The sequence below is a fragment of the Hemicordylus capensis genome, chromosome 3, assembly GCF_027244095.1.
Source record: "Hemicordylus capensis ecotype Gifberg chromosome 3, rHemCap1.1.pri, whole genome shotgun sequence".
NCBI classification, from domain to species: Eukaryota; Metazoa; Chordata; class Lepidosauria; order Squamata; family Cordylidae; genus Hemicordylus; species Hemicordylus capensis.
This window is the reverse complement of record NC_069659.1, coordinates 81165535-81187976: the sequence shown is the minus strand read 5'-3', so window position 1 is coordinate 81187976 and position 22442 is coordinate 81165535. Positions and strand designations below refer to the sequence as shown.

General features: G+C 41.7%; 1 protein-coding gene across 3 annotated transcripts in view; it reads right to left on the bottom strand.

Annotated features, from left to right (window-relative positions):
- Window positions 1-19614, bottom strand: part of NCAM2 (neural cell adhesion molecule 2) — a 380393-nt gene extending 360779 nt beyond the window's left edge. The window contains exon 1 of one of the 3 annotated variants that reach the window (XM_053305113.1): window positions 19302-19614. In XM_053305113.1, the coding sequence (XP_053161088.1) occupies window positions 19302-19353 (52 nt within the window). In that variant the 5' untranslated portion in view covers window positions 19354-19614. The remainder of the gene's footprint in view (window positions 1-19301) is intronic. The other 2 variants (XM_053305114.1, XM_053305112.1) reach the window with 2 other exon arrangements.
- Between the last annotated feature and the right edge of the window lie 2828 nt (window positions 19615-22442).

The following is a 22442-nucleotide window of genomic DNA, read 5'->3' as shown; positions in this document are numbered from 1 at the left end:
AAAAATGTCAGACTTTTTAATTCCTTCAGGTATGGGAGTGCTGAAACATCCCCCACAACAAAGTCACACAATTTTAGTGAAATTCATTTAAATTGCACACCTGATTAACATCTATGAGTTGCTTATAAAATAGGTTTCTTTTATCCAGACTCTTGCACTCATAATGCTCAAAGGGAGAATTAATGTACCTTTCAGGCACTCCTGTAACTGTATAATAAACTCCAAGAAGATGTAACACAGCTACAATGAACAATCACTGTGCAAATCATTGTGTTTTTTTAGCTTCTCAGCATAAGATTTCAAACGGCTGTGTCTCAAGTATTTCTCAGAAGACCTGAATCAAATCTAGAGAGCTGGTAGCACTTTTTATTGAGTTACTCCCTGAAAAAGTTCAGGTAGATTGGGTGATTGGTTTGAATTTTATGACATATAGAAAGTTAAGCTAAATTAAGTTGGAAAGGCAGCCACTATTATTTTGGTAAGCATACATTCTACCATAGAATTGTCTAGTCCCACTTCTGCCATGCACTGCGATCCATGCCCTGACTTGATCTTCTACTAAAATAATGAAAATTTCAAAGGTAATTAACTCTGGAAAGATTCAACAGATTTCCACCACAACCACCCCCCAAATTAAAAACACATACCTCTCCACTGACATGAGTTTTTGAACACCATTACATGGAAATGGAAGAAAAAGACGAAGACACATTATATTTCCCAAAGAAAAGGCCACAGAATGTGAAATCCATTTCTTAAGGATCTGTTTAAAAACCTTTCAATACCTATAAGTCCAACATGTTTTAGGGAGTTGGCTTCTTCTGGGGCATAAAGATAATTTCTTCCACTGCCATGGAATCCCACAAACTGGAACTATTCTTGCAGGTCTTCTGGTCCCAGGTCCCAGAAAAAAGTTCTTCTGAGTTTATAAAGAAGTATTTTCATATTAATTTTTAAATACATGTTTATCTAAATCCATCTACCTATCTAAAGCTGTTTGGACCTCACTCACTCACTCACTGACAGGAAACTCCCAGATCAAATTACAAAAGCTAGGAACATGCCGTTTTACAGGTAGGTTCCGGACCTTGCCCAGACTACCAGAAAAACTGAAAGTCTCATAAAAAATGATTAATTTGCTGGAAAATGCAAAACACACAACCAAAAAACCCACCTCTTCCATTTAAAAAGTATGGGGAATTACTGTAACTATATCCCAAAGTAAGAATCTAGACAAAAGGCAGGGGACATGAAGCTGAAGGAAAAAGAGAACTCAGATAAATTCAGCCCTCACGCTGCCAGTGAACGGAAAACTGGCTTCAAAGAAAGAAATTGTGCCAACGGATGTAGTGGAAAACACAGAGCAACTCAATGAATCTGAAAAAGATTAACTATTTCATTCGTTGTATACATTCTGTTGTATTCATTTTCTGCCTCTTCCTTACAATGTCTTTTTAAATACAGAACTACAAAACAACAAACTTCCATCACAATGAAAGGAACACACAATAACCCAGTTATGCATAATGTGAAACAGTGGGCAGTTAACAAAAATACTATTGTTATTTGGAATATTATTGATTTATTATTCATGAGCATGCCTCACGAATATAGTTGTTGTTATTATCCTTTTAGAAGTATTGTACACTGCTGTGTTCATTATTTAAATAAATCACAGAAAAACTGAAAATACCAAGGTATGACTACAGTCATTGCAAATGGGCTATGGAACACACGACTCAGTGAATCCTGTTATATTGCTTTGTTTGTTTTTTAAAAAGCCTATATGCTGCTTCTCTCAAATATGATCCAAAGCAGCTAACAAATCAATAAAACAGGAAAGGGGCCATGGCTCAGTGGTAAACCACATACTTTGTATGCAAAATGTCACAGGTTCAATCCCTGACAATCCAGGTAAAGCTAGGAAAGCTGATTCTCCAAAAACTTGGAAAGGCACTGCCAATCAATGTACTGTCATACTGAGTTAAGATCAAAGGTCCTATTCAGTATCAGACAGCCTCATAATTTAAAACCAGAATCCCAGTAAAGGTTTGCCACAAAAGTCTTATCTTGGATGAAATAAAATATGCAGAAGTTACTCTTTTGCGATGAAAGCTCAAGAAATATTATAGAAAACATCTATCATGATCCAGCTGTAAAACGAATTCAGTATTCAGGTTCAGATATGTATTCACATTATCTGTTAAACTTGGGGGTCAATTGCATTGCTTTGAACTCTACTCACATTTATTTTTTCACATGCCACTGATTTTCATATCAAATATTCACGGGTGAATTATTGTGCGACATCAGCTTTTCTAGAACCTAATTTTATCAAAGATCACCACATACAACAGCACGTTTGTAGACTAATACTTAAGAAGTTCCAATTCCGTGATCCTAGTGTGACTAAAAGATTATTAACTCTTTGAAGCCATTACTGACATCTGTGTAGACTCATCCATGAGTCTAGAAACAGCCATGAATGTATTTAATTAATGTTTTTGGACACACATTTTAAACTATATGTTCATTAGTTACCATCAAACGTCATATTTATTGTTCAGTCCTTATGCTTCTATTCCACAGGCACATAAGATTATAAATAAAAGGCATGGTTCAAATAATACTGAGAAGAAGGCAATGCTTGGTGAATAAAACCTATATGTATTAGAAATTGCAAGTGAGGAAAATTCAACTCACAATTAAAATCAGCAAAATCAAATAATCTGATTTATTTTGAAAGTCAGATTTCGTAGAATACATAGTCAGAACAGAGTTAGAAATGTTAAAAGTGGGCTACACTAACTATATTTTAGTCTATTCCCTGTTTAAAAAAAATCACATTTTTTTTAAAAAACTGTTGCATCATAATATCATAAGTGCATAGGATGTGTGAGCAAAAATAGTTACAGACACCAAATGCAAATCTTTGAGAAGATCCAGCCAAGCACTAGCAGCTTTTGCAATCAGAGGCCGGAACTGCCATAAATGGCACAAAAGCATTTAATATCCAATCACTTCATCCAAATGCTTCAATGATTTGCAACATGATTTGAATACTGAATGTTCTAAAACAATTCTAACTTGTAATACAAAGGCAGAAACCAAACCAAAGATCTTGCATGATTTGTACTGGCAATGCCTTCTGAGTAGAAAGGTAAGTTCTCCTACAAACCTGTTCTGTTTTTCTGCTCTAACCTTGGGATCAACATCACATTCAAATGACAAATGATAGAACGTGAAAAGCTAACATTTATCATTTGCTTCCACAAACAAATGCAGCATTTGTTATTTTCTTACTGTTTTTGACTTGTTGCCACATGAACAGAAAAAAACGGATAACTAATAATGAGTAGAAGTCTACAGTGAAATAATTGTCTTCTTTACTCAAATAGGTATGAGTTATTCAGTACATACACACACACACACACACACACACACACACACAGTTTTTTGGTCTTGTTGCCGCCTTAGGATTGCCAAACCACAAGGCTTCATGACAGCAGAAATTGGCATCGATAAAATTCCCTGTGAACGTCTAGATTTTAATCCTAGCTATCATATGCCTCATTGATTTTGAAAGTTCACAGCCCCTGCCGCCCCATTGCTCCCTTTACCGGAAGTAACTGGAAGTACTTGACACTCCTGCATTCATCAGCAGATGAGCGGTGGCTTTCCTGGGGGCTCCCCACAGCTCACTCGGCAGTAAAATAGGGCCACTTTATTAATGTACAGCAGAAGAAGACTTGCAGTGAGGTACCTAACTAACCAGAGTGTGGGTACTCCTCCTATGTGGGCTCACCTCCTACGGAGGGCCATGCCACACCAAGGTGAAGGGCCAGGTACTGATTCAGACACGCACCAGATCCTGACTTCCTTTCACCATGAGGCAGTACCCTGCTGGGGGGGGGGGCAACCCGACCGAGCCCCAACTCAAGCTACCAGGCTCTGAACTGGTGAGTCAAGCCACCCCCTGAGCAGAGACCCTTCCCAACCCTCCAGGCTGCAAAAGCCCTGAATGGCTGGTCCTTGGCCCCCCTCACCCCAAATGGCCCTCCAGCCAAACACCATTAATCTACCTACCTACCCAACACCCGCACTCTCCTGCCACAAAAGTATGGCAAACATCTGTTTAGCTCTGCTTACCCCACCCTGCTAGCACTTCCTAAATACCTTGCTGCAAGTCCCTGAGGAACAGTTCATTTCCCCAGTCAGTCAAATGTACCCCATCTCCCTTGTACAGCAGAGTGTCCTGGACCTGGATCACCCTTCTGCCCAAGGTGGTGACCACTCTACCAAGCATGTCAAGTCTGGCCAGTGGACCCCCTCGAGGCCAACATGGTATAGTGGTTAGAGTGCTGGACTAGGACCGGGGAGACCCGAGTTCAAATCCCCATTCAGCCATGATACTAGCTGGGTGACTCTGGGCCAGTCACTTCTCTCCTAGCCTAGCCTAATTCACAGGTTTGTTGTGAAAGAGAAACTTAAATATGTAGTACACTGCTCTGGGCTCCTTGGAGGAAGAGCAGGATATAAATGTAACAACAACAACAACTATTACCTGTGTTGTTACTATGGATGAAAAATCAGGTTTTAATCCATTGAAGCTTTTCTCATGAGTGAGCAAAACCAGGCTAAGGGAGCCCAGCTCAGTTTTGCTCACTTCTGAGAAACACTGGGCTCGAGGGCAAGCCTGGAGGCTCCACGGTGGCAAGCCCACTAAGCAGCCACCCCCTTAAATGAGGTTAATGGAGCAAGCACTCCATTTTCCGGATTCTGTGTCCACCGTGGCTGCTTGCAGCTGCAGCAGACATACTTGTGCGGGGAAGGAGGGGGAGGGGATCCCAGAAATGTACTGCACATATGTGTGGTGCATTACTGGGGCTCTGGGGAGTGGAGTGCTGCACGGTGGTGCTTCCCTGTGCCCTGCCCTGGCTGCTGGGTAAGCTGCTGTGAACCATGGGCAGCCCACAGGAGAGCTGTCATTCATCTGCCAATACGTGCACACAATTTGAGTACTTCTGATAATGGGGTCAATGGGGAGGCAGGGAGGTAGGCTGACACCCTGATGGACTTTGAGAAAACTGAGGACCAGCAGAGGGAAAGCAGAGCGATGGGTAAATGCACCCTCCCCTGTGCTTAAAGGCAGACACCCTCCATCTTTGAACGGGGCCTGCCCAGTTCTGTGCACATCCCTACCACACACGTGGCCAGGTTATGGCACATGGAGCATCAAAATCTCCTTTGGATGTATTCAAGGCTTCACAGGGAATGGCGGTTCTTTCTTGCAGAGATTCTGCTCTATCTTTTATCATGGAGGGTTGGGGTCCCCACACAAGTGAGTGCCCCTTAGGTGGGCTGGCTCAACTCGTGAGCATGCAATCTGAGGGTTGACCAGTGCTGTCACAGCCACATAGTCTCCCCAGAAGAGGGCAAGCCTATCAGCAGCAAGCTGCCAGTGGAGGAGAATGTTTGCTGGGTCTTGATGGAATGATGTGATGGAGTGACCCCTTGCAACATCATGCTAGGCTATAGTGAGACAGATCCCCTCCCCAGGATCCTTTATCCTCCCTCATCTGTATCCCCTCCTAGGAAGTCTCAATGTTCCCCTCCCAGAGTGACAGGGAAATATTCCCCTCCTGGACCTCCATCCCCTTCCCCCAAATTTGTGCTTGTGTGAGATTATCAGGGTGCAGGGCTCTTTAGGGGCCTCCGGTGCCATCATTGCCAGAAGAAGCACTGCCCTGGCAGGGCAGGGCAGGGCATTTAAAGGGATTTAAATTAGGGATGTGCATTTCGATTTGGGTACAAAATGTTTTGTGTCCAAAAATGGCACTTTCGGACATTTTGTACACCTAACAAAAATTGGAAATGACATAATGAAGATTTTTGTACCCAAATTGAAACAATCCAATTTCAAAAACAAAGTTTTATATTTCGGGGAAATTTATGGACCTGTTTTGCAGTTGCTCCTTAAGTTCCTTAGTTCCTCACCGTGGTCTGATGTCTCTTTGAATTTCCCACCCTTCAGGCCTGCGCAGCTGGAAGCAGGGCTGGATGCAGCAGTTTCCAGAGTGGCGGAGACAGGGAGCTTGCCAGCCTGAAAGCTCTTTACTCTTGTAGGCAGTGGCAGTGGGTGGCGGCGGGCATGGCCACGACAGCAGCCATGACGAGGACGTGGCGGAGGAGGTGGATGGTGGGTTATGAAGGTGGTGGGTCCCATTAGACGAGGTGGGCGAGTGAAAATGGTGGGGAGGGAAGGAGGGAGCCCAGCATAGGGGAGAGAAAGCGCTGCTGGAGTGTGTGTAGGGAAAGCTGCCGGTGGCAGGAGGAAGATGGGGACAGACTGGGGAAGGAGAGCAGAAGGCAGGGAATGGACTGGGGAGGAGGAGAGGGTGGAAGCGGTGGGGAGATTTGCAGCCCACAATTCAGATTCGGTTTTGGAGCTATTCAGCTTTGAAACCAAAAACTGGGGGCTTTGGGAGGGTCAATTTCAGACCCTCCCAAAATTGGGGGGCGCCCTTCGGATTTGGCTGAAGCTGAAATAGGAAAAATACAAAATGCACACCCCTAATTTAAATCTCCTTTCCCTGCCAAGGGAGGGCAGTGCACTCTGAGAATGCATGATTGTACTCAGCTTGCCCCCTTTGAGATTTTGGCCTATCACAGCCTGTCCACTGATGTGCCGAGGCTTTGCTGGAATCTGGCTATGGAGCTTGCTGGGATCTGCCTCAGAGGCTGAGCAGAAGGCAGAGGCTCCCCCTCCTGGAACTGGAGGTTGGCGGTTTGCAGCTTGAAAAATGTCTGTGGTGCTATTCACAGTTTGAAATTGAAACCATGGGTTCACTACCTTCCAGTTTTGTGTTACATATAAACCAGACCTATCTGTATTCTACAGTTATTCGATTTAATAGAAGAACTAAGTTGTTTCCAAATTCACTCATGTACCCAAAAGCATCGACATCTTAAGAGACTTCTTAAGTTTTGGGCAGTATAAAAATATGTTAAATGAAGGAAGGAAGGAAGGAATCTACCTTAATTTCAGTGCCATGTAAGCCGTGAACATATGTGCAGTCCCAGATAGTGTACTCACTTACAACTGAGCCTCCCACCCACTCTCTCTCATGCTCATTCAGCTCCAGTCCTTCCTCTTCCTCTGCACATTGGATCAACAATGAACTTGAGTAGTAGTTTGTTAGTATTACCAGGCAGGTAGATTCTACATGCCAAATTTCAGTCTGAACTGATGCATAATATTTTATAATATAAAACACTGACAAATTCTGGTTGTATAACCATATTGTATTTGAGGCCATGACTGAAAGACTCTGGTTTAATGGCTTAGAATGTTTTAAGTCCTCAGGACCTTAAGTATGAGTGTGGGTGAGAACAGAAAATTATGAGTTTGCCTGGGATTAAAACTTTGCACAGGAATGCCAGTCCCCACTGCCGCACCAACGTGATGAGACGGAGGTGGGGTTGTGCAGCTATGGGCTAGTTGATAGCTGTAATTGCTGGTAACATTCTTTTTCAAGATATTTAATCATGCAAATAAGGATTCTTTCACAAGAAAAAAAATCAATATCACAATGAAATATTGCCTTTTGAGAGAAAGCTATATTTTTATATAGAAAACCTGTTATTTTTATATATAATGCAGATACAAAGAACTTAAGTATCTTGATTGGTTTCTTAAAATATAGTTATCTTGAGCATGCACTGACTTCTGACATAAATGTAAATACAAACTTTGTTATAGCCCATCAGACACACTTGAAGGTCATTATCAATAAAGCCATATATAATTTGATTATCCATACCGCCAGTCCTTTGCAGCATATTGAAGATTTGCTTAAACTGGTAACACAAATAAGAGTTTGTCTTTCTGCAATACACTAATGATCCAAATGATTGGGAATTTGAGCAGAACCATGTCGCTCTGCCCACCTTTCCATGAAAGTTTTTTCACCCACCCACATAGATGTGGCTGGCAAAACCTGTTATCAGCCTTCATAACTGTTATGACAAGGAGAAGCAGACTTCAGGCTAGTGGGATCTTCTTTATTTTTTAATACAACCCTGAGGTCCCCCACTAGAGCCACTGTCTAATGCTGACTTGGCAGGACAGACACAAACTTACATTCTGGAAGAGGGGGCCTCTGGGGAAATGCCTAATTCTAGAATTTTGGCATGGTGCTGGTAAGAATTTTGCAGCTATAGTAATATGGCCACAATTAATAAAAAATGCTTAAAGTTTACAGGAATCAAGATACAGGAGTTCAATATACAACTCTGGGATTGTTTTCTAAAATACGACTGAATTGTGGCTTTGCTTAAAGGGCAGTTTGGTTGTAGTTCTTCTTTTAACACCTGTATCACAAATAACATGAATGTTTTGTCTGGGAAGGTTCTAGAAAAAGCCTATGGCCAGGTTCATACATAACTTCAAACTGGAGTTAAACGAGGCAGAGGTTGAAACGCCATTAGGACCAAACACTTGAAATTGGTTTCACAGCAAAAGCAACCTCCAGTTTGCCTTGCCAAACTCCAAGTTGAATCTCCGGTTTGCACAAAGGTTAGCTTCTGAGATCTCCAGTTTGACCACCAAAGCATTATGTCTCACTCCAAACACCGCCATAACCAAGATTTTGTGCTGAATTTCAAACCACAATCATAGAGGTGGTGGGGCAGACCTGCCCAGGGATGTGCTGCTCTATGCACACCACAGCATTCGCTAGCCACCTCTTGGGAAAACAGCCCTTCCCCTCCTGTCACCTATGCAGCTATGGAGTTGCCCAGCAACAGGGACGCTGCCATGCCCCATCCCAGACCTGTCAAGCTCCACAGTCACTTGCGGGCATTCCCTCTTCCCAATCTGGTCTATGCACAAATTTTTATTTGTTTGTTTGTTTGTTTGTTTGTTTGTTTTAGAATGTAAGCCCTTTGGGGACAGGGAGTCATCTTATTTGTTTTATTTCTCTTTGTAAACCGCCCTGAGCCATTTTTGGAAGGGCGGTATAGAAATCGAATAAATAATAATAATAATAATAATAATAATAATAATAATAATAATAATCTGTCCATTGCTCCCCACACCTGGCAAGCAGGAGGGAAAGGGGATGAGATGACAGGCCAGAGACTAAGTGCTTTGATCCCCGAAAAGAAAGTAGCATTGATGTATGTTCAGAAGCACAAACACTCCAGGTGGCAACAGAAGCAGGCTACCCCATCACAGTCTTGGAGGGGAACATTTGGCAGGGTGTGTATGCCCAGGGTTGGGTTTAAGAGGCAGACCCAAGCAGGAATTGTCTAGCAGCCAAGTTCTATTTTTTTAACAGAAGGTTTGGGGAAGGGGCAGCCCATCCCCTTCCCCTGGAGGGATGTTTGCAGAAAGGTTTGGGAAGGGGGACCCAGACCTTTCCACTTTGAGATTTATCAGTCCCTAGGCTTGATCATGAGAAGAACTATCTGTGGGGACAAATTTCAAATTTATGTGGTGGTACACTAGTGCTTACCACTCATTATCCCATGGACCACTATCCATGGAGCGCCAGATTATTGGGAGCTCAATATCAATCCAGGATGCTCTATGGAGGAAAGTTGAAGGGATGGGTACTTCAGTGAGTACTTCTGCAATCTTCGTGGCTGCTGCCAAGTAGCTGTTAAACCGTGTGCCCTGTCAGTCCATGTGGACATGTGCATCTTTGTCTGTGCCCTGAAATGGTGACCCCACTGTCCCAGGGTCACTGGAAAATGGGGGAACCCCTCTCCCACAATTCTCGTATCAGCAGATCTGCATACAATGCAACGCTGGACTAGACCTGGGGATTCTGAATGGGTTTAAAGTTCTATCCCAGTGTCTCCCCCATTCGCACACTAGGGATGTGCCAGGGTCTGATTAGAGGCCCTTTTACAGCCCACCCAGTGCAGGGTAAGTGATTGTCTGTGGGTCAAACAGGAGAGCAGGTCAAACCCGTTCTCCCTGAAGACCTCCTTTTGGCGTTTCACACCGCTTGCGTGAAGTGCCTCAAGATAACATAGTTATCTAATACTGAGACTGAAATTCTATAACTTTTTTATAAGCTCTTTAAAGATAATTTTATCTTCAAAAGATAGCACTAAGGTATGGGGAGAACATTTGGAGACAGGAATGCTTCATTTTCTAAGGCACAGTCGGAATAAATTACATCTGAAAGTGCCATAACATTCCAGTGAAGACCAGGCTTGCATAAAGATGTCATGAAACTCTGCAAAATGTTTGCATTATTAATAGTGTAAAATATATAATTAGGATTGTGTTAAATGACTATTTTTGTATACCACTAAGAAGACAAAGAAAATCCATTGCAAACTAACTAACTGCATTTCCAGTTGTGCTTGCAAGACATGAATTGGCAGAACAATCACAGTAGATGAAATTTTTCATACCATTACTAGTGAAACTTTCTAGTTTGTGGACGTCTACCATGAAGAACATTTTAAAAACTGTACTGGTAATAATTACATGTCTGAACATTAGTTCTCCTGCTCAATCCCAAAGTCCGCTGGGCTGGGGGAGTGGGCGGACATTGCACCTGCCCCTTCGGAAAACAGGGTTTGCATGTAGCCTGCCTCCCTGCGGCACATGATGCTTCCTGTCAATCAGCCGGCGCACTGTTGTGAGTGGGCGGCATGCCAGCTATCAGGTCAGTCTTGCTCTGAGTAGTGGCTCCCGCCCGCTCTCTCTAGTTCACTTAGAGATTACCTCCCCTACTGTATTAAAGAAGCATGTATTAATGAGGTTGGCATCCATTTCAGAACAATGAAAATTTGGTTCATTTTTCAGGTGTTCTGAAATGAATTATTAGAGGGGGCCCCAATGACTAATGAATGGGATACTTGGTCATAATACATTTGTTGTACAGTACATTCAAAGCTAATTCGGGCTTTGGAAATTTAAAGATCATGCTTCCTGGAAAATGGCTGGCAGGGGAGCAAAAGTCCACCCTCCATAAGGGATCTTTAGGGAAGACAGTTTCCTGTCGGGAAACATTTTGCCCTCCAAAAGCTGTTTTCTGGGGATCAAGTATTTTAATTCCTCACAAACTCCGATGAGCCAACTTCACTTCATTACGATTTGTGAAACACATTAACAAAAAAATGTTATTTTTTGTCATTTGTACTAAACAAATGAAATGCTCAATAGCAAAAATGAATAAAATATCTAAACAGTATAAAAGTGTGCAAGATTTTTTCCCCTGTTATTTTTTTAAAAAATCTTGCAAAACCTTATGTAACAGGTGCTCCATATGCACATCAGAGCATGCACTGCATCTGACTCTGGGACAAATGCTGAGCACCCAAAACTCTACATAAGAATAACCCAGTGTATAATACAGCTGCTAATATAAGCAACTGCCTTTAATCAGAAACAGCATATCAGAAACAGTGAGTTTCTGAACAAGTCCTCCTATTATTTCTCTTGCTCTTCTCTATCCAGCTTCAGTATGGCCCTCAGGCACTGCATGTCACAAACAATAGTGCAGATGTCAAGAAGTGAAACTCTGGATATTTGAGATGAAACAATTCCTTATGTGGCAGAGCAGAACCTCTCTGAGAAGAAAACTGTACATCTTGCATAGGATATACAGCTATCAGTATTAAATGAGCAATTTAGAATATTATTCTGTTGAGGTTACATGCGCACACACCATTTATAGAATAAAGGCAAATTAAATGTGATTTCATTTTATTTTTCATTAAGGTCAATGACCTGTTTATTAGAGCATAGAATGCAATGCATCGTAGAATATAATGCACCTCAAAATTTACAGCCCTAACATTCGGGACAGAGACTATGCCATAAACCTTTGAATTCCAAGTATGATTTATTTCAGGTCAGAGTAGGATATTTACAGATCAATTATTAAATACACATTTGCCTAGGTCATCTTATTCAGATCAGTACTTCCATGGATTTATCTGTGTGTATTTGTGTGTGTGTGTGTATGTGCGCACACGTGTGCTATATAGGGGTGTGTGTATGTGTGTGATTATGTATGGATTTCTGTATATATATGAGAGAGGGAAAGAGGAGTAGGGAAAGAAAGATATCGGGAAAGAGAATTATTTAAAGTTACTGAACAAATACAGCTAAATTTAGAATCTGTCTGATTTGTTAAAAAGTATAAATATTTGCATTGTTAAGCTTAGCATACTTTTTTCCTAATTGTAGAAAGCTTTAATGCTAAATTCTGTTCAACATTGTTGTTTAAAATTAGCTATACCATACCCAATAAAAGGTTTGAGGATAAAATGAATTCTATTAGGTTGTCATCCAACTGACATGTCTAAAATAGCAGATATTAACATATTTCATAATTAGGATGAAAGGCAGATGGGCCTAAACTGAGGCTTTCCAATCTTCCTGTGTGATGTTGCAAAATCTAAACCACTGCAGTTTGGTGTGGAAGCAGTGGTTCAGAGATTAAAGAAAGGAGGCTCTAGGAAATTGCATGGTTTACAAGGTGATGAGTGGCTTGGTGGTGGGAATGACTGTGCTCCATAGTCTTTTTAATCCCCTAGGATTAAATCCCTTGGAAGAAAGTATTGATTGGATAAAAGTGAAAGTCTCATATGAACTCCACACAGATTCCTGCTAGAGAAGCCTACAACACATGAATTAATACCTTAACCCTGAGACTTAAGCAAACCTTTTAAGCCAATGAATGTGTATGGATTGAAGCCAATCTAATTCCATTGATTAATTTGTAATACACATTAATGTTATTTTAAAGTGAGTAAAGAAAGTCCTCTCTGATTGGTTTTTTTTTTTTTTTTTTTTTTGGGTGGGGGGTTCATGTTGAGAAGAAGAAAAAAGCAAAATGACATCCATGCAGAGGTTAAAGAACTGTGCATGGACAAAGGGCTGTACCATTAATAAGACAAAGGGTGATGAATGTCTCCTGGCTCACAGCCTCTGAGGGGCTCCCAAGGCTAGTTCTTGCCCTCTCTCCAGTCCTGGAGCCAGGAGTGTGAGCTGCAGTTCCTCCAAGCAAGTTCTCTGTGACTCCCAATTTCTCTTTTGTCAGTGAGGAGAGAGTGGATGCAGCCACAGAGAAAGGAAAGATTTAAAGCAGCCCTGTCTTTCCCTAACAGCAGTTGTCTCTGATTGGTCCTCCTCGTCTTGAGCTCCTCCCCCACTCGGCAACTGAGTGCAGTTGGGTTGCTGAACCAAGGATGGAGCTCAGCTGGGGGCTAGCAGTTCAAGTGGAAAAGAAAGTCAAATAACTCTTATCTGTGTGGTTTTGTGTGTGTGATTTGTCCTGCCGCTCCGCTTCCTACGTTTTTGGAGTGTGTGTGTGTGTGTGTGTGTGTGTGTGTGTGAGAGAGAGAGAGAGAGAGAGAGATTCTATCCCCAACTGAAAGCCTTCCTTGTTCCTTTATGTGCCCCCCCCAAGCCCTTGTTTGTGCCTGAGCTATTTTTAACTCTTAAAAAATGATTTTAAATACTTGGGTTATTCCCTCTAAGTCCTGATGAACCATGTGATCTTCTTTCCCTCAGAACTTGCAATGAGTCATTTTCGTCTCTGTAGAAAGGACAGAGGGGATGGTGGCGGGGGTGGGTGGTTATTCATTGGTTCTTTGATAGTGGTTGTTGAAAATATATTCAATTGTTTTTCAACCAAACAAGTTCTCAAAAAAAAATATGTCCCTTGCTTTCAGAATGGCTCACAATACTTGAGGGTTGGGGAAGAGTGGAGTAAGTTAGCATCCTGAATGTTTTTAAACTGGTTTGCCTGGATATCCCTTCACCTGCCTTTTCCAAATGAAATATATTGTTGTTGTTGTTTTTTAAATCCCACCCTGTTACAGCCCCGGCAAAAATTATTTAGCTTAAAACAGATACTTCCTTTGCAACCCACAGAAGGGTAGGAGAGCTGGTCTTGTGGTAGCAAGCATGAATTTCCCTCTTGTATCAGTATGAAAACTGATACTGTTGTATTATTATTTTGTTCTGCTGTTGTTTACATCTTGTAACTGTAGTCTCCTGTCCTCTGTTAATCTGCTACACTATATTGCACATGTCCTTAATGTTCTTCTGGGGGCAGACATGGGGCCAGGAGAAGGAAGGCAGCGAGGGGCCCATTTTAAAATCTCATCTCCGGGCCCACTCCAACTTTGGTACACCCCTGGCATGGAGCACTAGCATTAAAATTTCCACTCAGCCATGAATCTCACTAGCTGACTTTGGGTCAGTCACTCTCTCTTTCTCAACTCAGCCTACATCACAGGGTTGTTGTTGCTTAAAGTAGGATATGCTGGCTGATCTCCTGAAGGAAAGGTGAGATAAAAATGTTTACAATTTAACTTTTTCCTACCATGTGCAAAGTTTCTTTACATCTCCCAATCACTTCCTCCTTTTTTCTTTCTTTTTTTTTTAAAGGATGATATATTATTTCCAGCCAAAGGAGTGCTCTTGACTTGGCACATTAACATTCCCCATAATTACCTTTCAAAAGCAGCACAATTCTCTTTTCAGGAAAAAAGTAGGATGTTAATTGCCTGTGTTGCTGTTTTAGAGAATTGTAATGAGGAAGAATAACAGCCTCTACATGTTATCAGAATGTATATCTGTTTTACTAATCAGTTGTTCATCAAAGCAAAAGCAAAAGCTACCTATTTTGGCAGGAAGGGCAGGTATCTGTGCAAAATGTATCTATTTAAGTAACTTGTGATGTTAACAACATTATTTTTCCAGAATAGCTTTTTCTTCTATACTTCAACCAGAGGGACTAAATTTCTGCAGTTGCTTTACCCTTTAGCAGGCTGATGCTTGCTTAGACTCTTTTAAAGAGATGCTGCCGATTATTATATTCCTGAACTTCCTGAAAGCAAGTGTTGTATTGAGATAGGAAGAAATGGAAGCATCAGAGGAGAACTATGCATTTATACGTAGAAAGCACAGTGGTAAAAAAAAGTTCTTGTTCCTGTACCACATTGTACCCGATTGGGCAAAGTAGGAAGATCAAAACATGCTTCACCTTTCTGCAGAAACCATGCCCATGTTTCACCATAAAAGCATGCACAGCATGAAATCCAAAAGAGTTATGTGCTATACACCCAATTAAAATTACACACCAGGGGATCCTAAGGTGCAATTCTATCATCCTCCACAGATCAGTAGTCCTGTCTATACTAATAAAACAGCCTGAATCTGACTTTTGTACTTATGGCATGCAATCAGCTTGCATACAACAGATCAGTCTTTTCTAGATTTTTAGTTAAATATGGGCCTTAAATTATCTAGACAGGCTGACATCCAGACTAAATTATTCCTATTACTTAAACAGTCTGAGCAACCAAAGTAGTACTACACTTAGTCTGGATGCCAGCTACAGTTTTCAGATGTGACCAAAAAAAGAACAACCCCCAAACCCCTCAAAGCACCCTTTTAGCTTGATTTTAAAATAACCTAATTTAAAATCACACTCACTGGAATTTAATTTATTTATTTCTAATGAAATTTAAGAGTTTTGGGCCTCTTTATCTAATTATGATTTGAAAATGCACTTATGTTTGTCAATTTGTTGCTTCTGGCACTTTTAGCAACCACCTGGTTGCTAAAGCTCAAAATACTGCAACTGTTAAAAAAGAAATGCATTATCCTTTCACCAGCCTAACCATGCAATGCTTTCCAAAGAACTAAGCTTCAAACATGCATCATAAAATCTACAGCAACTATATTGCCAACATAAAACCTGAACCTTGGGGGTTTGTATATCTAAAGCAAATGACCCCAGTGATTACTGCCTACTTTATTTGTGCCTCCCAGATGCTCCCACTTCTTTCAAAGAGCGGTGGGGGGTGGAGAAGGCATTTTAAGATTCTAAATATGTATACATAGCTGTCTTTCCCCACCCCTTCAACTACCACTCCTATGTTGCAGACCAGAATCCCAGCCATTCTCCAGTGATTTGCAAACAATACTTTCCACCAAAAGATGACACACACACTCCGAATCCCCTTCCCAGACATTTGTTGCCTACAATATTTATGTTTCAATGTAATTTGTGATTTGTTTTCTTTGTTCTTGTCTCTTATTTTCAATTCAGGAATAACATTGGATCTACAACCATTCTTGCTGCCTACCACTTTTTAAATTACACAACTGCTCAGGAAGCTGTCTAGCTGCAGATAATTTGACACTGCCACCAAACCCCTGCTAACTTGACAAAATAACTCTTTATTTAGCAGGTGGAGAGCTACTGGCCCTATCCACCCCCAGCACAAGACCTCCAGTGACTGTTGCTGGTGTCTATCTTAAGTTTCTTTTTAGATTGTGAGCCTTTAGGGGACAGGGATCCACCTTATTTATTTATTATTTCTCTGTGTAAACTGCCCTGAGCCATTTTTGGAAGGGCGGTATAGAAATTGAATAAAATAATAATAATAATAATAATAATAATAATAATTAATAAATAATAGCCTATATTCTGCGACAATATCTATAATAACAGCAACAACATCGATAATAAAATTCAGCCATCCCAGGTCCTTGGGAAGGACTCGATGTCTGGATAAAACAAACCAGTCAATAACACCTGTCTGACTGTGTAAATAAATAAATAAATAATGTCTTTTGAATGTCACAGAGAGCAAAGGTAGTTTGAATGTGTGGGTGGGGGGTAAGATTATGCTAAAGAAAGATTTATGTACATAAACTTGAGATGGCTTGAGTGATGCAGTGGATTACAAACAGACAATTTGTAGTGGACCAAGGGGAGCAATATTCCTGCTTGGCTGTGAAATCCAGTGGGTGGCCTTGTCTAAATGACTTTCAAAATTGCTAAGTGGGTAACTACTCACCATATTGGAAAACCTTCAGAAATAAATAACACACCATTTTTCTTCAGAGTTTGAGGAAATTCTCGTTGAACAAGATTTGGCCCAAATAACTGTTCTTGAAAACACAAAATCCAGTACTATTGCTGAAGTTAGGTCAATTTAGCCTTGGATATAAATCCACCTGGTAGCCACATGTAAGCCACTCTTGGCTCTTCAGCAGACAGCAGAGCAGTGCATAGCAGTGCATTCACATGTTATGTTTAGTGCTGGTACAATCTGTGTACAGTGCGCACAGGTATAGATCTGTACACAGGTACAATTATCCGTGTTACATTAAATACAGGTACAGCAGGCTACTTATTTGTAGCCTGCATTTCAGGGGGTCTGTACCCGGGTTCATTTGTAACATGAATGCTGGTATAGTTTTTCACACAAAAATTTGTATCTGTTTACAGACACCTGTACATTCATCAATGCTTGAATCTGTCTTAAGTGACAAATAAACAGTCAACAGTTATAGATTAATGACATGGCATTTGTAACAATGCAATATTTAAGATACATAGTGCTCCATGGCTAATCAAAGAAGCATGATCATTTGTGAACTTGCGTTCTCCTCTTTCTTAATCCTTATCAACACCTTTCCCCACAAACTACCTCACTAAATGGATGTGAAGACTGAAGGCAACTCTCCCCTGATGGCCTTGATCTTAGGTCTATTTGTTGTTCTGCTGAAAATTCTTAGGGCTGTACTGAATAACTAATTGCAGTTCTTTCAGAGCCCACCCAGCAATGGCAAAATACACATAGCTGCATTTTGGCATAAGACAATAGGCATCCAGTGACTTGCATACATTCCAAGGACTTGATATATATATATAGAATAATGCTGTGAGCTTGAAGGTTTCTTTATGGTTGGCTTTTAAATGTGCAACAGTTTGTCCATTAAAAAAAGAACAACACCCTACAGCTTCTAATTCAGTGTGTGTGTGTGTGTGTGTGTGTGTGTGTGTGTGTGTAAAAGAGGCAGAGGAATAGAGCATGCAGCTAATTTGCATCTCATCATGTGGGCTCTGCTCCTTAGGTGGGGGAAATGATGAGAACAGAGAATCGAAGGAGTCACATCCAAAATGTCAAGCTGTGCTTGAAGAATGACAGAAGACAGACTTGCTCTCTTTCGTCTGTGTAAAAGCCTTGCCTTTACACAGAGCAAAATTTACATAGTGACCATTTCAGTGGAACTCTATCACCCCCTGCTGGACAGAATGTATTCTTACTAGGTATTGGAAAATAGATCCAAGGCAAGCCCAGAAGCAGCTCCAGTTCTTTTGCTGGTGAAATTATTTTTTCTTTTCTTTTCTTACAGTTTTTTATATATATACATATAATACATGACATGCTCCTCTCCTTTGCAATACCATTTTCTCTTATTCTTTGTCTTAAATGTCTGAAATTCAACATAGCACGAGTGAGTTGCAGTGACATCTTGTAATTCCTTCCACCGAGGACAAAACAAGCTCCTCTAGCAATTCCACCCAGTTTTTAATTCATGCCAAAAACTTGCCTGGACAGTTTGAAATGCTGCAATTAATTTTCACAAAGAGGTTCTAACAGTGTGTCACATTCACACAGGGCAGCCCTCCCTCCCCGAGCCCAAAAGCAGTGAAATCATAAAGTAACCTAGGAGTAAGGAGCACATACACACACACACACACACACTAAGCTAAGTGCTGCTGGACTGGACTATACATTTCGATCACACACCCATGAAAACCAATGGCATACAGGTGTACTCTCTTTGCCTCTTGCTACTTCTTGCGGCACAACTGCAACCCGTTTCAAGGATGTATATATACCTGCTATGCGCCTCCTTGCATCAAAACTGCTCTGTGCATACCCCTACAGATATACAGATGTGTCCTACAGCACAGCACCCAATGTCTCCTGATGGCAAATTGGAAGCAAATCCTTTAGGAACCACAGAAGGGGAAAGATTTCCTCTCTGATAGGAAGACGCCGGAATTGCTTGCTGACAAGGGCTGTACACCCAACCCCAACCCCTTTTGATTTTAAAGAACATCCAAGTTTAATTAATACATTACAACGGCTTTATAAATCCCGTTCCTTTTAACGCATTAAAAAAAAAAAATTCAACTGTGGAGAAACAAGGACAAGCATTGTTCCGAGTAAGAGGGCAGGAAAAGAGAAGCTCCCAAGAAAACTGCAGTTAGCATCCCTGTGATCTTCTTCCTTTTCTCTCTCTCTCTCTCTCTCTCTCTTTTTAATTGGCAGCTTTCCCTCTAAGGACCAGATTTCACAAGGAGCCCGACGCAACGGCAACAGAATATCTCAAGTCTTAATTTGCCGTTAATTTCTTCCCCTCTCTCTTATTTGCATGATTAGGATGGCAAAGAGGAGGAGGAAGATTTGGAGGGTAAATGAAACAAAACAGGAGACAGCCCTCTTCCTACCTTGCCCATTACTGAAGAACAATCCGAGCAGATAGAGAGGCAGGAGGCTCATTTTCAGGAGCTCACGCTGGTGGACAGTTCCCAAGTTAGAGGTGCCGCTGAGCACGAGAAAAGCCGGCTCTGGCGGCTGCTACTTTGCCGCCGCTTCTGCTGCTGCGTCTCCTCCTCCCTCGCAAGTCTCACCAGCCCTCAGTCTGTCACACACGCACAGAAAACTACTCCAGCCCCACAGCACGCGGAGCGCCGCTCTCACCAAGTGACTGCAAGCGCCTCTTAGCACTTGGCTATATCAAGGAGGCAGCGGCGGCGGCGGCGGCGGCAGAGAGGAGGAGCCGCTACACACATGAAGGGATGGGCTGTATCCCTCCGCGAGCAGCACACACTCACGCTTTTTGTACAGGAGCCACGAAGCTGGGGGTGGTGGCGGCGGCGGCTTGAGATTCGTCCGCCTCTTTTTTCCTTTTTTCTTTTGCCATCAGAGCCTGGCGTTGCTGCTGCTGCTGAGCACCTTCTCTGTCCTTTTCCTGCCTGAATGCCAGGTTTTCAAGGCTCTACTCTGGGGCAAGCGGGGGCGAGGAAAGGGGGCTGCAGCGGGAGCTATGGGGAAGCACCCACGCTTTGAAAGGGGGTAGCAATGCAAGTGCAGAAGCAAGGCAAAGACGAGAGAGAGGGAAGTTTGCAGGAGCGGAGAGAAAGGATGCCAAGGAATTGCATTTGCAGATTCTGAGATATTGGAAGCAGCCGCAGCTGCCGTTGAGTAGGGAGCGCGACAGGTTGCACAGAAGTGTTTGGAGGGAAGGAGGGAGGCGAATATGAGCGGCATGCAGCCACCACCGGGCTTTCTTGGTACATGTGCTGGGAAAGGTGCGTTCAATTAAAAGCTGCCTGCAGACGCTGCAAATGTGGAGAGGTTTCTAAAGGTGCCCTGCTGCTGCTGCTGCTGGTTATGTCCAGGTGCAAAGTAATGCATGCATAAATTATTCTTGGGGGCGAAATAAATAGGAGAAAACAAAATGGCCGGGGGGGGGAGTAGGCATCTGGAATGACACATGAGACCAACGTGCTTGGAAATGAAGGGGAAAGAAAATTCCGAAGAAAATGCCCAGGCTTGAAACAATTAGAATAGGGGATAGGATGGGACTGAGCAGATGAAATTACAAAAAGACAGTTCAAGGCAGGGAAGATAACCCAAGACAGGGAAGATGACCTATCACATAGTCTTATGATGTTTATTAATAATAATAATAATAATAATAATAATAATAATAATAATAATAATAGCAGCAGCTATGGGGAGTGAAATGACAAGTGGGAGCAGGGCTTTTAAAAAGCAGATGGTTGGATATAAAGGGATTGGTCTATGAAAAGTAGAAGGTATGGCAAGGTGTGAGGTGACACAGCACAGATAAAGATATTTGCTTCAATCCAGCATGGAAGGCCTGCATGTGAAAGCACATGAGTTAGTAAGTAAGTGTGTGTGTGTGTGTGTGTGTGTGTGTGTACATGCATGCAACCAAAGTGGGTGCAGATTAGCATTTGATGTGAATCCAGGAAAGAATCATTTGATATGAATGGGGATGTACATCCTTATCTGGGCCACTAGTTGCCGGACAAGTTTCATGACACTGGATCTTGATTGGATCCAGTATCTTTTGGTCAGCTCCAGGATCTACTGGACTGGGTCCAGTATCTTTGAATCACTCCAGATTCATCTACTTCATATTTAAAACAGGTAAAGCTTGTTCGGATTTAAAACAAGATGAACTGAAATCTCAAACTTGGTACAAATATAAGCAAAACCACCCCGAAAACAAGGTATATGTATGTTCCATTTTCAAAAGCTAGTAATATGAAGTATACCCCAAAATGGTTATTTCTGAGTTGCAATAACTAGAACACTGTCATTTTGTACTCACATCTCAGTGGCTGGAATAATCCGGAAGCATTTGTATGTCTCATACTTAAAGGGTGGGGATATGTGCCCCAATATGGTTAACTTACTTCCACAATTATAACTAGAATTTGACACATCTTTAGTCTAAAGTGCCCAAATTACTAATAATATGTACTAGTAGATTAGTACATCTAGAAAATGTACTAGAAAATGGCTAAACTGGAATATGACATGATTATGATTACTTGGGAAAAACAAGGTTAGCCATGTTTGTATTTTATAGTCATTATGCACATAATGAAGCTTACCTTATTATAGATAGCAGCACTGTGAAACATAAGACAAAATATTGGGCTATAGAAGTTCAGATGTGTCTTCACACACTTGAATTAGCTTCTGGGGAATGTTCAGTAGCAGCCCACTTGAAGTTACTATTGTATGATGAGTGGGAGAGTGCTCATCCATGTCCAAGCTTTACAGTTTGCCATCTGTGTGCTGAAGAACAAAGGAATCCATGTTAATTTCCCGTCAGTGAAGATTTGAAGAGACGAAGATCAAAAGAACAATATCAGAACGACTACTAGAATAGCTTTTGAGCTTGATATTGCTCTGTCTTTCAGTTTGGGCCTAATATTTGTAGGTACCAGGAAACATGAGAAGAACTATCAGGAAGGCCATTAACAGACTCTGCTCTACAGAGCACAAAATCTGTTGCTTGTTTTTTGAATGAATTTATAGCCCACCTAGCAACATACATGCTATTGATAAAGAAAAACTACTGCCAACTAAAAAGACAGATGATGGGCTCTGAATAATTGTAACTAATTGTAACTAAGGACTCCTGAAAATAGAAGAGGAGAGCTTGTTTGAGCAATATAAGGTATTCTCCTTGGAGGAATGGGTTCACTCTGAGAAGAGCACCTGCATGCTTGCATGCAGGATGGTTCCAAGTTCCCTCCCTGGCATCTCCAAGATAGGGCTGACAGAGACTCCTGCCTGCAACCTTGGAGAAGCCTCTGCTAGGTGGTTTCTAGACAGCAAGCTTTACACAGCAAAAAGTGGTGTAAACTGTGAAATTTTGTGGTGCCAATTTAAAACCTCAGTTGAAATCCATTGCCTCCTACAATGGGCAAATGCAGCTATTATTTTGCAACACAGATGCAACATTATAGGCCTGTAACACAGCAATAAAACATGAAAGAAGGCATCAGAAATGTGAACGGCACCTTTCTTACAGTGCAGGGACT